General features: G+C 44.9%; 1 protein-coding gene across 29 annotated transcripts in view; it reads left to right on the plus strand.

Moving 5' to 3' along the window:
- Celf4 (CUGBP Elav-like family member 4) overlaps positions 1-5,482 on the plus strand; it is a 277,788-nt gene extending 272,306 nt beyond the window's left edge. For 9 of the 29 annotated variants that reach the window (XM_034518330.2, XM_034518325.2, XM_034518332.2 and 6 more), the window contains exons 14-15: positions 2,674-2,758; positions 4,792-4,972. In XM_034518330.2, the coding sequence (XP_034374221.1) occupies positions 2,674-2,727 (54 nt within the window). In that variant the 3' untranslated portion in view covers positions 2,728-2,758; positions 4,792-4,972. Of the gene's footprint in view, positions 1-2,673; positions 2,760-4,791 lie in introns of those variants that run through there. The other 20 variants (XM_034518340.2, XM_034518347.2, XM_034518346.2 and 17 more) reach the window with 5 other exon arrangements.
- Positions 5,483-14,141: the final 8,659 nt, after the last annotated feature.

Raw genomic sequence — 14,141 nt, forward strand, 5'->3', positions numbered from 1 at the left:
ACACACACATACACATACACATACACATACACATACACATACACATACACATACACATACACATACACATACTCTCTCTCTCACACACACACACACACACACACACACACACACACACACACAGAATTCAGAAGAATGTGGTATATCTGTCAAAGGTCAGGGGGATATACTGACAAGTGATGACGTGTAAGCTGGAGCTTTCATCATTAGGAGAGGGAAACCTGAACAGAGGCTTGAGAGACCAGGTGGAGCTGGGAGCAGCCGGCCTCTGAGTAGTAGTAAGTTGGGATGTGCAAGCAGGCTTGATGGTCCAAGGCCAAGTCAGAGCTACTTTGACCCAAATCTGGGGACGAGAGATTCAGGCAGAGTAGCTGTATAACATGGCTGCAGTTGGTTCCACAGACTGAGGTCCCGGTAGGGTAGGGTTGAGGTTGGGGACAACAATGCTCTCTTCCCTTGATGGTCTCCTGTCTCACTGGCTATTTGGGCCTCATGTGTACCCAACCTGTGCAAGGCTAGACTATAGCTTGAGGTCTGGGTCACCTATGGCTAGAGTCAACCTATTTTAGATGGTATCTATGAAATGGTCCTGCCTGGTTCAAGTTGGTGGGCCAGAATGTTCCAGACTAGATCTCAGCTTGCATATGCTGGTCAGGACCCAGTTATCATCTCCAGGGCTCTGTACTCTGTGAGGTACTGGTACCTCCTAGGGGGATGGATAAATGGGAGACCGTACTTTGTGTCTCTGGCCCAGTATAGCAGAAATGAGGTATATGAGGGTTCCCTGATTCAGTTTTGAGAAGACAGGCTGTATGCATTCAGGTCTGAGTCCAGGTGCCAAGGACAATGTCTGAGACCAAGGAACAGCTGGACTGAAGCTGGGGAGACAGAAAGAGCAGAGTGGGGTTATTGAGTTCTGGCTCTAGAGCCAGGGTATCTTATCACTGTAGTTGCCAGAGCTGACCCCCTGCCCCCAAGGCAATATACTCCTTAGTTCTTAGGCCTCTCCTTATGCCAAAAGGACCCTGTGGCCAAGCAGCCTAGCAGTGAGGGGACGTTGAAGGAGCTTTTCTGAGGGGTTGGAAAGGTAGAGGGTGACAATCAGGATGCTGTGGGTGGGTGAAAGATTGGATGCTGGAATAGCAAAGAACCCAGTGCAAGCTGACAGACAGAGGGCTTGGGTGGTGCCTCTGGGAAGGCTTAGCTGGAGGCCATGTGTGGGCCCAGTTGCTTGGACAACTTATCTACAGTAACATTGTGAGATGCTAGGCTTCCCTTCCACCATTGGGGAAACCAAGACAGAGACTGGAAGTGGTTTGCACAGGGCTTGTGGGTTGGAGACCCTGGAGACAAAATAGAGATGTGCAGGTCTTGGCACAGGCTTGAGTGCTGCAGAAAAACAGGGAGCAAGGAGCAAACTCACAGACAACCTCAGGATGGGAGTTGGAGTGGGATAGATACAAGAAAATCCCAGAAGTGAGTATCATGGTGTTACCTACAGAGGAAAGCCTTTATTCTTAACCCTGAGGATTCCTTCCTGCTAGGGAGCTGGGTCCGCTGGGAAAGCTGCTGGAGATAGTGTAGAGAAGGCAAGGAGTAGAGGGAGAATGGAGGAGAGGTCCACAGAGCCAAGGAAAGAGCAACAGGGGCAAGGCCAGCGCTGCCTTCTGCAGCCCCACCCTCCAGCTCTCTATATGGCGCTTTCTCAGGTCAGAGCTGCTGGCCTCTCTGGGGACCTCAAAGCATAAAGGCAGCCTTGGCTTGGCCAGCTGGTGGTTGAGTCAGAGTCTGAGGTATTCAGGACAGAAAACTGGCAGTGCTCAGGACATTACAGGACGTCGGGGACTTTGATAAAATATACTCTAAACCAAAGAGGTTGCCAGAGCAAAGAGGCATGAGCGTAGAAGTGTCCCTGCCACCTAGAGACACCCTTTTTGAGGTTAGGATCTACAGGTTGGGGGGTGCTGTCCAGGTAGACTCCGCTGTGGTGGCAAAGTACCTCAGGAGACTCACCTTTCCCACCTGCACCGTCCACCAGGGCACAGTGGCTCCCCCGCAGGCCCTCAGGTGAGGAGAACACTACATGTGGGGGAAAAAGAACTCAAGGTGTTAATGGAGCTTGTTCCCCAAGATCTGCTTGCTGGCTATGGTGGTGTGAGGGGCTGGTAGATTTTTTTTTCTGGCCCCCCTCACTAAAATGCCTGTACCCCTTCCTCTTCCCAACGCATGATGGGTGCCCTTAGGGGCCCCGTGTGAGGTTCTGCTCCTGTTCATGGTGTGCCATGTGTCTGCATAAATAGCTGTACGTGTACGTGTGTGTTCTGTGCTCATGTCCTGTGTCTGCTGGCTTCCTCCATCCCTTTGAGTTCCTTTTGGTTCCCTTATGATTTGACTGCTGTTTTCTCATCAGCTTTAGACTGATGCTGTGGTCTGGTGCTGTATAAATATTTTTTCCTTTTGATTTTGTTTTAAATTCTTCCCCTTCTTTGCCCTCAACCCTCCCCTGGCCCCTCCTCCCCCTCTGCTCCCACTTGCCCTCCCCCTCCCATCCCTCCCGTCTCCCCACACTCTCTTGTTCCCCTCTCTCTTTCTCTCTCTCTCTCCATATATAAATATATATATATAAATCTTTTCTTCTTTTGTCATTCAACCAAATTCCAACAACCCAACCAGGGCCAGTCAAATCCACCACAGTCTCGCGCTGAGCTAGGAATAAAGTTCACGTAATGACATGAGAGTGGAGAAAAGTCCCCCATCCGTAAGTTCAAATCAACTCAAAGTTCACAGTGTGACATGATGGCGTCATGTAACAAGGCTAAGAATCGGTTGCATGACACTTGCCGTCAAGTTTCGTGGAGGTGCTGTGATTGGAGCGTTTTCCTTGGATGTCGTACCCGTGGATGATTGGCCAGTCATGATCACACGTGCATTTTCTTAACCCTTGTGCTGCCACGGTCTCTTTGCTGTGCTCATTTGCGTTTTGTTCTTGGTGCCTGCAGTGGTTTTAGTTTCTGTTGTTTGGTTTTTCTTGTTCAGCATTTTTATTTTTTTTTAAATGCTTCTCTAGATGTCACATATATAAATAAAAAAAAAAAAAAAAAAAAAACCAAAAACGAAAAAACAAAAAAAAAAAAATTAGAAAAACTAAAAAGACAAATTCCTCAATTATCAAACATGGGCTCATTTAACTGTATAAACCATTCTTTTTTTTTCTTAAAAATAAGGAAAACATCTTAAAATATTTCTGCGTGGTTGATTTACTTGCACTTGAAAATATTGTGATTTTATTTTTTTCTAGAAATTTGGGGGCCTTTTTCAATTGACATTTTCCTAGGTTTGGTCTTTTTTCCAGTTAGTCTATTTTAAATCTCACCTAAAAGGAAATATGAAAACCAAAATATCTATAGTTAAAAAAAAAAGATAAAAAATTCTAAGCCAAAAAGCTAGAGTGAAAAGCCAGAGATCTCTGAGAGAGAGCCTGGTAAAAATTGTAAGGTTTGTATTGTAACCATTTCTGCTAAATTCAATGTGGGGAGGGAAGGGTGGCCGGGGACATGGGAGGGCATTTTTGGTTGGTCTGGAAGAAACAGTAGCAACAAAGCAAAATGCATCTTATTATTTACAACTGAAAAAGGGTCCTTGACAAGTGTTTTTTTTTTTAATTTTATTATGATTTTCTTTGGTGTTGTAATTGTTTAGACTGCTGTGTACGGTTTGCTGTCTGTTGAATCAACAGTGTGAAACCTGCCAGCATGGATTGACACACGCATGACCTTGTCCCCTCCAGTAGGGGCTTTGCAGTTATAATTTTCTTGATGTAACCAGTCACCCCCATGTATAAGTGGAAGCTGCTTGCTAGAATGGAGATTAGTCTCATTTGTTAATTCACGGTGATTAAGCATTCGCCTTCTGATTCTAGTCAGATCATGATTTTGTTTTCCTTAAAAGCAAAACTAAACAAAAACCACCATTGGAAACAAAAATCCAAGAACTGCTTCAGTTAATATATTTAAGTTTGATGATTAAATCTATTTTGACCTTCTTTTAGCTTCTCCCATCCGATCCCTGGAAGTTCTGAATTTCCTCTAAATTCCCTGGCATGTATGAGAAAAGTATTATGTATGTGCATATGTGTGTGCATAGATGCATACACATACACACATATCCATGTATATACACATATGTGCAGGTGAATATGTTCTACACATATATCCAGATATGCATATATATACACACACAGCCTCGCAAACAGTACTAACCTTGGGGAAGAAGTGGCTGGCTAGAAACTGGGCAAGGATTTGGCAACAATTGAGAGGCAGTGAGCCTCTTCCTAGTTTTTCTCAAGCAGGGGAGGAGTGGGCTGGCCTGCCACAATCCTGCTATCTTGTTTGCTAGGCTTCTGTATACATATGGTATCTGGGATACGTCCCTAGGGACAAGTTTAATGACAAATTTATATTCCACAGACCCAAATTCTCCCCTTAGATCTAGCAGTCTCTTAATCCAGAACCCTTCTTAAGGAAGCCAAATCAAGAATTTTTTTTTTCCAATAACTAAAGCCCAGCTATAAACATTGCTACTAGATTGCCCAGTGGTTTTTCAGTCTGAACAGAAGAACAAATTTTTTTGGCTGTATCATGATCATGACTAATTCTCATACTGGTTTCTCTTCCTTACCACCTACCATCCCCCAGAAATCCCATCTTCCCCAGAGGCAGGATCCTATTGGTGTTTGGATGCATTCTGTGTTTTCACAGTTGGCTTAATCAGCACTGATCTTCTTCATTTTAGGGCAGGATGCTGAACGGGCTACATTAAAAACAAACCTCTTTCTCTCTCTATTTATAAATGAGAACTGTTGGACGACACCTTTGACATATCAGCCAATACCAATCAAGCTGAAGACTCCAGACACTCCGTGTGACTGTAACATTTCTTCAAGGAAAGTATAGCGTCTATGGAGTGCAGAGGGCTCGTGTTTGGGGAAAAATATACATGACATAAAGATGACGACGAAGAAGAAAAATGATATAAAACAAACAAACAAACAAATAAACAAAAAAACCTGCGACTTTAAAACGAAGTAACGTGAGCCCAGATGGGGAAGCTGACGGGCTGGGCACTAGGAGGAGATGCTGCTGTCAACCCATCCTGGGGCTTTTCCTGCCCGTAGGCGCCTGAGGCAGGCAGGGGCAAGTGTACAATGGGGCCTCGTCCCCAGCAGGCGGCTGGGAGGCCGCTGCTAAGCATCTCTATTTGTCATTCCTTTAGCTATTTAGGGACCAAAGGACCAAACTTTTTATTGCAGATGTGTAGCTCTGTCAATTAGAGGTGGAATGGAGACCAACCTCCTTCCAGCCTCCTGGCTGTTCTTGAAACAGCTTAGAGCGATTCTATGAAAATGTAATAAAAAAATTAAAAAAAAAAAATAAAAAAGAACAAAAAAAAAGGAAAAAAAAATAATGCTTCAACGCTTTTAAAACAGCAAGATACTAGTTCTTTGATACTTTGAGAGGCGCTTTGATTACCCCGATTGAAGTCTCTGAAACTTTCCTATGGTTTTCTGTATTATATGTCTGGATGGAGCTGTTTAGATAAATTGATTGGTGGATATTTGGGGAAAGCAACAAAGATATTAAGTCATTAACCATGAAGAGAACACGAGGGGACCAAGGGGACTTCGAAGGCAAGGTAATTGTTGTGAAAGTCTGTAAATGCTTCTAATCTTCCCCCTCTTAAAATCATAATAGTTGTACAGAATTTTAAAAGGAAAAGTTTAAAATACCTATATCATAGAAGAAGAAAAATTAGAGGAAAGCAAAAAAAAATTAAAAAAGGAAAAAAAAACCTTATAGAAGTTAGCGTTATGCTAAAATCCCAGATGTTGTAGGACTGTACTTCTGTAGAGTTTAGACTGAGCATCGATCCCGTCTCCCCGCGAGTGCTGTCGGACTCGGTCCCCAAGGGCCAGGCCGGACTGTCCAGACCTGCAGGCTCCGGCCGGAAGCGCCGCTCCGGAAGCGTCCTGCCGCCTCTCGCTTCGCCCGGGAGCCGCGCGCATGCGCGCTCTCTCTGCCCTCCTCACCTCTGCTTCACTCGCCTTCTGTGCTTGTTCCGGAGACTTTCCAGGCCAGGGAGAACTGGGAACTTTTCATCTTCAAACAACTAGACAACACACACACACACACAAAAACCTTAAACAAGAGAGAGAAAACAAACAATCTTTGAAGAATTTCTGAAACTGTTTACAAGGAATTTTGAAAAACAGGGATGTTTAAATGATGCCGGCTCTGTTTTTCTGTAAATAAATTTGCATATTTTGTAGGACTTTTAATTGTAATGATAGAGAAAAAACAAGGAAAACTATTTAATGAAAGCACGATATTTATCTTTGGTAAATGACTTTAGAGCAGTTAAAGACATTGCTTAAAAAACTCAGAATCAGAAAAACACTGAATTATTTAAGAACACATATATTTTAAAGTATAACATATTTATTATAATTTATTTGCACCCTTGGGAAGACTTGCTTTGCATTCTGCCTCAAGAGCTTCTCATTGATGTCCATCTGGAGGCCAGGGGGGTCTTGGAACTACCATTTTTTTTTTTTTTTCTTTTAGAACAACAAAATTCTGGTTGCTCTCAGGCCTCCTACCTTTTCTTTTGGTCTGTTTTGTTGTTGTTTTATTTCATTTGTTTTTTTTTTTCTTTCTCTTGACTCCTCCTTTTAGGATGTCCAGATGTTGTTTAAAAAAAAAAAAAAGCAGCTGCAGTTCAATACAACTGCTCTTTTCACACTGACTCCCTAAAACTCCTTGTAACCTTCTGTAACTATTGGATGACGCTTTCTCCAGCTTAGCCCTAAATAAAGCACAGTTTAAAAAAAAAAAAAAACAAAAAACCTCAAAGAGTCCTTATTGCTCTGTGCTTCTCAGGTTCTTTTCAGTTATGCTTTAAGGCTTCAAGGTCTGTCCAGGGCCTTTCTCTTCCAGTGTGACATCAGCAGTGTGTGGGAACAATAAAAGCCAGGCCTGTTCACCCTAAGAAAACCCCAACTGGCATATCTCAGTCTCCATTGCAAATCCATTTTGGTATGGGCTTCCTGAGAAGAACTGGTCACAAGGCCTAGGCAAAAATATCACAGTCCTTTTTTCTTTCTGACAAAAGGAAAGGAAGGTTGTCTGACTTGAAGATGGACCTAGAGTAGGGTGATGTCATGCCTTAGGGGAGGAGACAGTGAAGGGAGGGGACACAATCCCAGCTTTGCCACTGAGCCTTTTGCTCTTGGCCCTGCACTCAGCAGGACAATTTGCCTAGATAGAAAAAACAAGAGTGTGACCCTTGGAGTCCCAGGAGGAGTGTCTGGGAAGAGGAGCTGGAATCTTGCTCTGGGAAGCCTCTTATAAGTGCTTTCTGTTGTGGTATGGTAAATCCCCAACCCACTTAAGCCTGTGCAAAAACATACAACTAAGTAATAAGATTTATAAGCTGCACTTCTGGACTGGCAGATCTACCACTACACTACTCTATTCCCCAGCTATGAGATCTCTTGCTATAAGTAGCTATGAGAAGCTACTTGCGGCTTCTCCAGGCCATGTGGTTCTGCTCCATCTTCCTTCCACCTCCTCTTCCTCTGTCTTCTTCCTCCCTCGTTCCCTCACTCTCTGAAATCTCCAACCCCACCTTTCCCTTCCACTGCCCAAACACAGGCTCTAGACTTTATTTGACCAGTTAGAATGGGGAGAAGGTTCATGTGAGATCATCTGAATATGTGATCTACTTCTAGTTGGGGCAGCCCCTCTTGAGGAAGCAGAATTAACATCAGAAAACAAACAGCACCAGGAAAACCCACAACAGCTTTCCATTCATACTTAGACATGACATAAGCTTCAGCTACCTTAGATGCCTTGGGAACAGATGAATAATGTCCCAAATGAGAAAGGACAAGAAACAGGGTTTGCTGGAGACCAGGGGTGGGACTCCTGGGTGACATCTTTGATAGAGGAATACCAGCCACATGTTTCTCAGGACCTTCCTGAGAGAAGCCTTCTCCATGTTCTCTCTCTTTCCTGTGTTAGTTCATTCTCAACATGCAACCCTGAAATCTGATCATGGTATGGGTGGATCTAAGAGCTCATCACTGTCTATAGCTAGGGATATAGTTTAAAGTGTCTGCAGGAGGAATGGGGAACAGGAGGCCATTCATCGTCTTTGGAGTATGGCTCATTGCTTCAGTACTGCTTGGCTCCTCCAAGTGTGGTGACTGCAGTGATAAGAATAGCTGCAGAGCAATCCCTGGCACATGTGGACCAATCCTCTTCCCACTTTTCCTACTGGTGCCAAGCACCCACCCCATGTGTCTCATCCAGGCTCTGGAAGTGTCAGAAAAAAAAAAGAGTCCTCCATGTATCAGCAAGTATGGACAGAACTTTAAAGCTGTGAGTCCACTGAGGGGTAGTTCTGAGAGTAGACTGCTGTCCCTAAATTAATCCATGCACCCAGGTCTTCCCAACAGGATGTGAACCCAAGGGAAAGCCAGCTCTGCCCATCCCAGAAGCCAGACTTCTTGGAAGAGTTAACTTCCAGTAGCTGCATGCCTGATATAATACTTTGAGGAGTAGGAAGGTATCTTCTAAAAATTCTCTGGGGAATGAGAGAGTTTATAGGTTTTGAGGCTTGCACCATGTTAAACTGTGGTTTCTGTAGGATATTAAGAGCTGAAATACCTCATACCAGCTAGAGAAAGCCAATGTCAGCTGATAGTTATTCCCAGGCCTCAGGGTACTTAACCACACCATCTAATCCTTTGTATTTACTTCCTATTTCTGTCACCCTTGTGTCTGAGATACTGGCCTGCCCTGTCACCATAGAGGTGCTCTGGCTTAGGACCGTGGGGCCCCTTAGAGTTGCTACCAGAGAAGGGCTGGGATGCTTGTGAGCTACTTCTGCTTCTTCAACACATGTCCATCAGTCACCATAGCCACAGTGTAAATGTGCCAGTTGTATAAAATAAACCCTGGGCGGCAAGACTACACACTAAGCAACTGCTGTGTGTTCAATGTATTGAGCACAGAATGCAATCTGTTGACATCCAAAGCAAGCTACAGAGTCCTTGAAAGCTTGCTCAGAATTTCCACATTATGTTCCATAAGGCTGCAGAGAGCTATGGCTTACTCATTCTTCCCAACGAAGCACCTTTGATCTAGAGAGAGTCAAGATAGTCCAAGTGAAGCCTATACCAATTTCTGTTTTTTTTTATCCTTTAACTTATAACCCTCCACTGATATCCCTCCTGCAGTGTGGCTTATCACTTAATAGAGCCCCTATTTATAAGAGTCAGTCAGTTCATTACTATAAACCTTTTATTTCTGGCAGAACTCCAAACAAAGATAGCTCCACCCTGCTCTTTACATGCCCACCCCAGCTTCCCCTATCAGTTTATGAGTCTGTTTGTCAAATGTAGCAGATACAAGGAACTTCATTGGTACATGCTTCGCTTCTCCCATTTTACACTGTGTTGAGGTCTAATAGCTGGTAAGAGCTTGGCCAACATGGCCTCCGTGTGGCCATCCTGCAGGGTGTGCCTGCCTTTGGGTGTGAGCCTAAATCCATCTCCCACATCTCGTCAGTGACTGGGCATGCCCAAGGTCTTGCAAAGTCCTTTTAGAAATTCCTCTATTGTGATTTCTCAGCCTTTTCCTCCTTCCTACCCCTGCACTCATCTCATCTCCCTTCTTAATGCTGCCAATATAAAAATAACATTGAAACCTTTCGTTGACTTCCTTCCTGTCTCCTAGATTTTATAAAGATCTGGCTTTCGTCCCATTTTTCCTCAGCCTTTCCACATTCAGAGCACGGGTACAGTGGGACCCAACATGACAGAGCCTATCCCTGAGCAGTGTTATACCTTCTCCATCTCCCAGTGAGTACCAGTAGTGACTGGGGGAAGTTGGCACTCCTCGACAGATCCTTCTGGTGTAGGGGCTGTAGTGAATCAGCTCAAATCTACAGTCTACCTGCCTGCCTGTCTGCCTGGTAAGGTGGATGAACGGAGATGTGGGAATTGATCTCAGCTCAGCCCAAGGCAACAGCATCAGACTGGACCATGAATGCCACTTGGTCATTTCCCAGAATAGAATCTCTCCTCAAACACAAATTATTAGCTGCCATTGATGTATCACCTTCAATAGACTATTAACTTCTGGCAGTTAGATTTGTCATCACTCCTGAGTCACTCTGCCTGCAAGGACAAATTATAGATCACTGGGGTTTGTTCCAAAGAGGCACATGTTTGAAAATGTCTCTTAAGTAGTGCTAATGACACGTGTGGAGTAAGTTGCATAGCTAACATACTCCTCCCACTGGGTTTTTTGCTTCAAACTCCCATCCATCACCATAAGCCACCTACCCTCCTCCCTTCAAATTCTTACTACTCTGCCTCCTGCCTCTGGTCCCCAATACCCCCAGCTGCTCCAGACCTGTCTAAACTAGCCCCTGCTCTCCAGACCCCTCATTTAACCCTAGATCCTTTCTCCTGCTAGCCTTCCTATGAGTTTCTTTAGGGAATTCTGCTTGACCTCACCTCTGCTGATGGTGATGGTGTTCCGAGCAGGAGTTGCAGCATTAGGGGAGGGTGGAAAGGCCTGTGTCTAAGAGCTGAGAGTGTGACAGAGCCTCTCTCTGTGGCTTGGGGTGTGACTCAGACCAGGATTTTACTCCCAGTTCCCCCGAGTGCCTTCTGAGCCACTTTGAAAAGTTGGCTAATGTTTGCAAGCCTTGATTTCTTTAAATGGCAATAATATCACCCAAAAGTACTGAGAAGTAAAACACACACACACACACACACACACACACACACACACACACTCCTTCCCTCCCGCCCTCCAAGTAGGAATCTTTGAATACATGTGCAGAATGAATATATAATCTTCTTCCCCATCCTTAATTATGTTCCACTGACTGCTGGGATCCTACCCAGAACTTGAAGTTAACACTGTGTCACTTAGGTTGTGTTTTGTAAAACTCAGCCAGCCCACATCACCCTGGGATAATCCTTATCATGCTGGGTGCATATAAATCTGGCTCTTGTTGCTCTTATTCAGGTCCCCAGTTAGCTGACATCTGATGCCCCATGCCCCGTGCCCCATGCCCCAGCACCCTCTGCTCTTTCCTTACTCCATGAGCATCCCCAAGGCTGCTGTAATTTCTTCTGCTTGTGGCCATCTTCCTGGCTCGGGTGACCTCAAGCTGCAAGCTAAGTTGGTAAGCAAAGGGGTCCAATGAAGTCTCTGAGACTGATCTAGGTCCTTCTTCCCTCCAGCATCACCAGTTTTTCCAGTTTATATTGGCCCTTTAGTTAGATGCCTGGTGTCTTGGTGGCAGTAACTCAGCCCCGCCCCCACCAGTCTCACTAAGTTGTTCTGGCTGGCCTTGAACTTGCCTCAACCTTATAGGATTAAGGCATACGCTGTCACACCATGCTGCAGGTTTTATCTAGTAGGGATAGACAGATAGATAGGTTTTCTAGTAGGGATAGACAGAACTAGGCAGTGAATTGCCTTGGCAGTGGGACACTGAGGGGTTTGGTGGATCACTCACTTTTGCTGTGGAAACTCCAGTCTGAGGCATGGATATAGCTATCATTTATGGGGTGCTTGCTTTGTGCTAGATGTTGTGTCGAGAGCTATTTAGTTAGATTCTCATCTCCACAATGGTGATAATGTCACTGTCCCTGAAGGGGAAAATGTGGCTAAAAAAGGTAAGTCCCTTGATAAGGTTGCTTGTGTCAAAGGGCTGTTGTTGCACCCCTTGTCTTTCTCTGGCTCTTATTCTTCCTTGGTGGCATATTCTTTGCACCCCTCCCCCTTGCACTCTGACTCCTATTCATCTCTTCTTATCACCTATTACCTTCAGATCTCTACTTTGCTTATAAAAAGGCTATATCTATACTGAGTTGGCAACCACTGTGCTTCTTCCTTCTCATGATGAAGTCATGCTGTAGCTGGAGTTCCTGAGGGAAGGAAGGGGCACTCCAGATGGCTAGTATGTGCATAGTTTCTTCTCCCTGGTAGCAACCTGTGGTGATAGGGACAGAAAGGACAGTTGGGGGGGGGGTGGATCTCAAAATTCAAGTTAGCTTCTTTTTTAACAAGAGGAAATTAAAATAGATGTTATATTTACTAACATTTTCTGCAGCTACTGGGAATGTAAAAGCTTTCAATGCTATGTCAGCATTTACCAGGATGCTAAACTCGGGGTGGGGGAAACCCTAAGATGATTCTTAAGATTGACTGATTCTCCATTACTAACCACTTCTGAAGGTTCTTGCTTCTCCAGCTAAGGCATGAAGGTGCTTCTTGTCTTAAGGATCTCCACTGTGATTCATTTTTGCCATGACTCTTTCCTACTTCTTCCTGGGAACTATTTCTTGGGGTCATAGACTTTGACATGAGATCAAGGGAGCAGGAACTAGCTACCATCTTTGTTTTCTGCTCCCCACTTTCCTCTTGGATATCAGAAAAAGTCCTGAAGAATTAGGTCACTGTGGGTCATGTTTATCAGTGTGGGCAGAATGTGTAGCCTTATAAATGAACATGAGGTTCTGCTGGGCAGCCCCACAAACTTGCCCTAAGCCTCACCACGTATAGCCCTGCTCAGGGCCTCCGCTTCAATCATTAGACTTTTGCTCTACAGTTTTATTTTTAAATGAAAATTACTGGGACACAGTGTTTCCCCCCTAGTGTGTTCAGCCATTCAGAGTGCACATACCATTGGGCTAGGGATTGGGGTGCAGATTAGGGCTGTGAACACACAGCTACCTACCAGGTACCTTGTACAGATGTTTTCATCTGTAATCCTGGAGGTCGTCTTATAAATTGGTATCACTTCCCTTGATGGAATCAACCAGAAACGTGGACGATAGGTAACTTGCCCCAAAATCACATTGCAAGAAAGCAGTGTGGGCCTGGCTTACACCTCAGCTGCCCTTGTTCCCTCATTCCTATACAATCATAAGCCAACTGCAGGTGGAACCATGAGGGGCCAGATAGCTAGAGGAGAGAAGGCAAGCAGTAGCCTAGACTGGAGAGGAGGCAGGCACCTGAGCCAAGTGTCGAGGATGAGTGGGTGCTGTGTAGACAAAAACCTGGAAGGCATGGAAGAACAGAGGACCCCAGACCTGAAGAACTTACAAGATACCAAGGGAGGGGTGGGGAATATGCTGAAAAAGCACAAGTCCTTGTTCAAAACAGTGCACTTATCAATTGTCATCACACCACCCTAGTTACTCCCAACACCTCTCAGCCCAAGGATACAGGTAAGTTTCAGTGGACCGTGGAGGTCTTAGTGTGTATAGCTGAGCTGGGGCTGGATCCAGGTCTTCCTGACAGCAGATCTCTGTCTTAGTGTTGTCATTATGCTGGACAGGTCTCCTTCTTCAGAGTATTCGTGTGACTCAAGGCTCAGAGGCCTTTTGGCTGGATTTTCAAACCTGAAATATACACAGTCTAATTGCAGGCCAGACGAGTGAAATCAGGTTTTCTTCGAGAGGCACAAATCAATTCGAATCAGTTTCTTTCTCTGAAGAGTGCGCAGGTCTCATGGGTCCCAACTCTAGTGTACCTGAAGCTCTCTGTCAGGTGATAAGACAGGAGCAAGAACAGAGGTGGAGCATCACATGAGTGATCACAGCCCATCTCTTCATAGATGTACTCTAAGACAGAGAAGCTCACATAGGATTCTTTCCACACCTTTATTAGCTCTGGACAGAAAACAGTTTGCTGGGTTGGAGACATCCACCCATTCAATCAAAAGCTACTACAGCATTAAATCAGACCTGGCATAGAGCAGGCACCTAGCATTGTTTACTGCCTGTACAAAAGGTGGCGGGGTGGAGATCATCTTCCATGGCCCATGGCCTGTACATTTTCATCAATGTCCCCTGTTTACCTGGCCCCATTCTGAATAGAGACCAGAAGTAAATAAGCCTAGAGGTTCTGGTCTCCCTTGGGGCTATCATCACTCCTGAGGTGATGGTTATTATCCCGGCATTCCACTGGGACCTTGAAGATTGGTTTATGGATACAGATCCTCATGCCTCTCCAGATTTCTGGCCATTCAAATTCTTCTTGTCCCTTAATTCA

This window comes from Arvicanthis niloticus, chromosome 14 (genome assembly GCF_011762505.2).
Source record: "Arvicanthis niloticus isolate mArvNil1 chromosome 14, mArvNil1.pat.X, whole genome shotgun sequence".
Taxonomy (NCBI): domain Eukaryota; kingdom Metazoa; phylum Chordata; class Mammalia; order Rodentia; family Muridae; genus Arvicanthis; species Arvicanthis niloticus.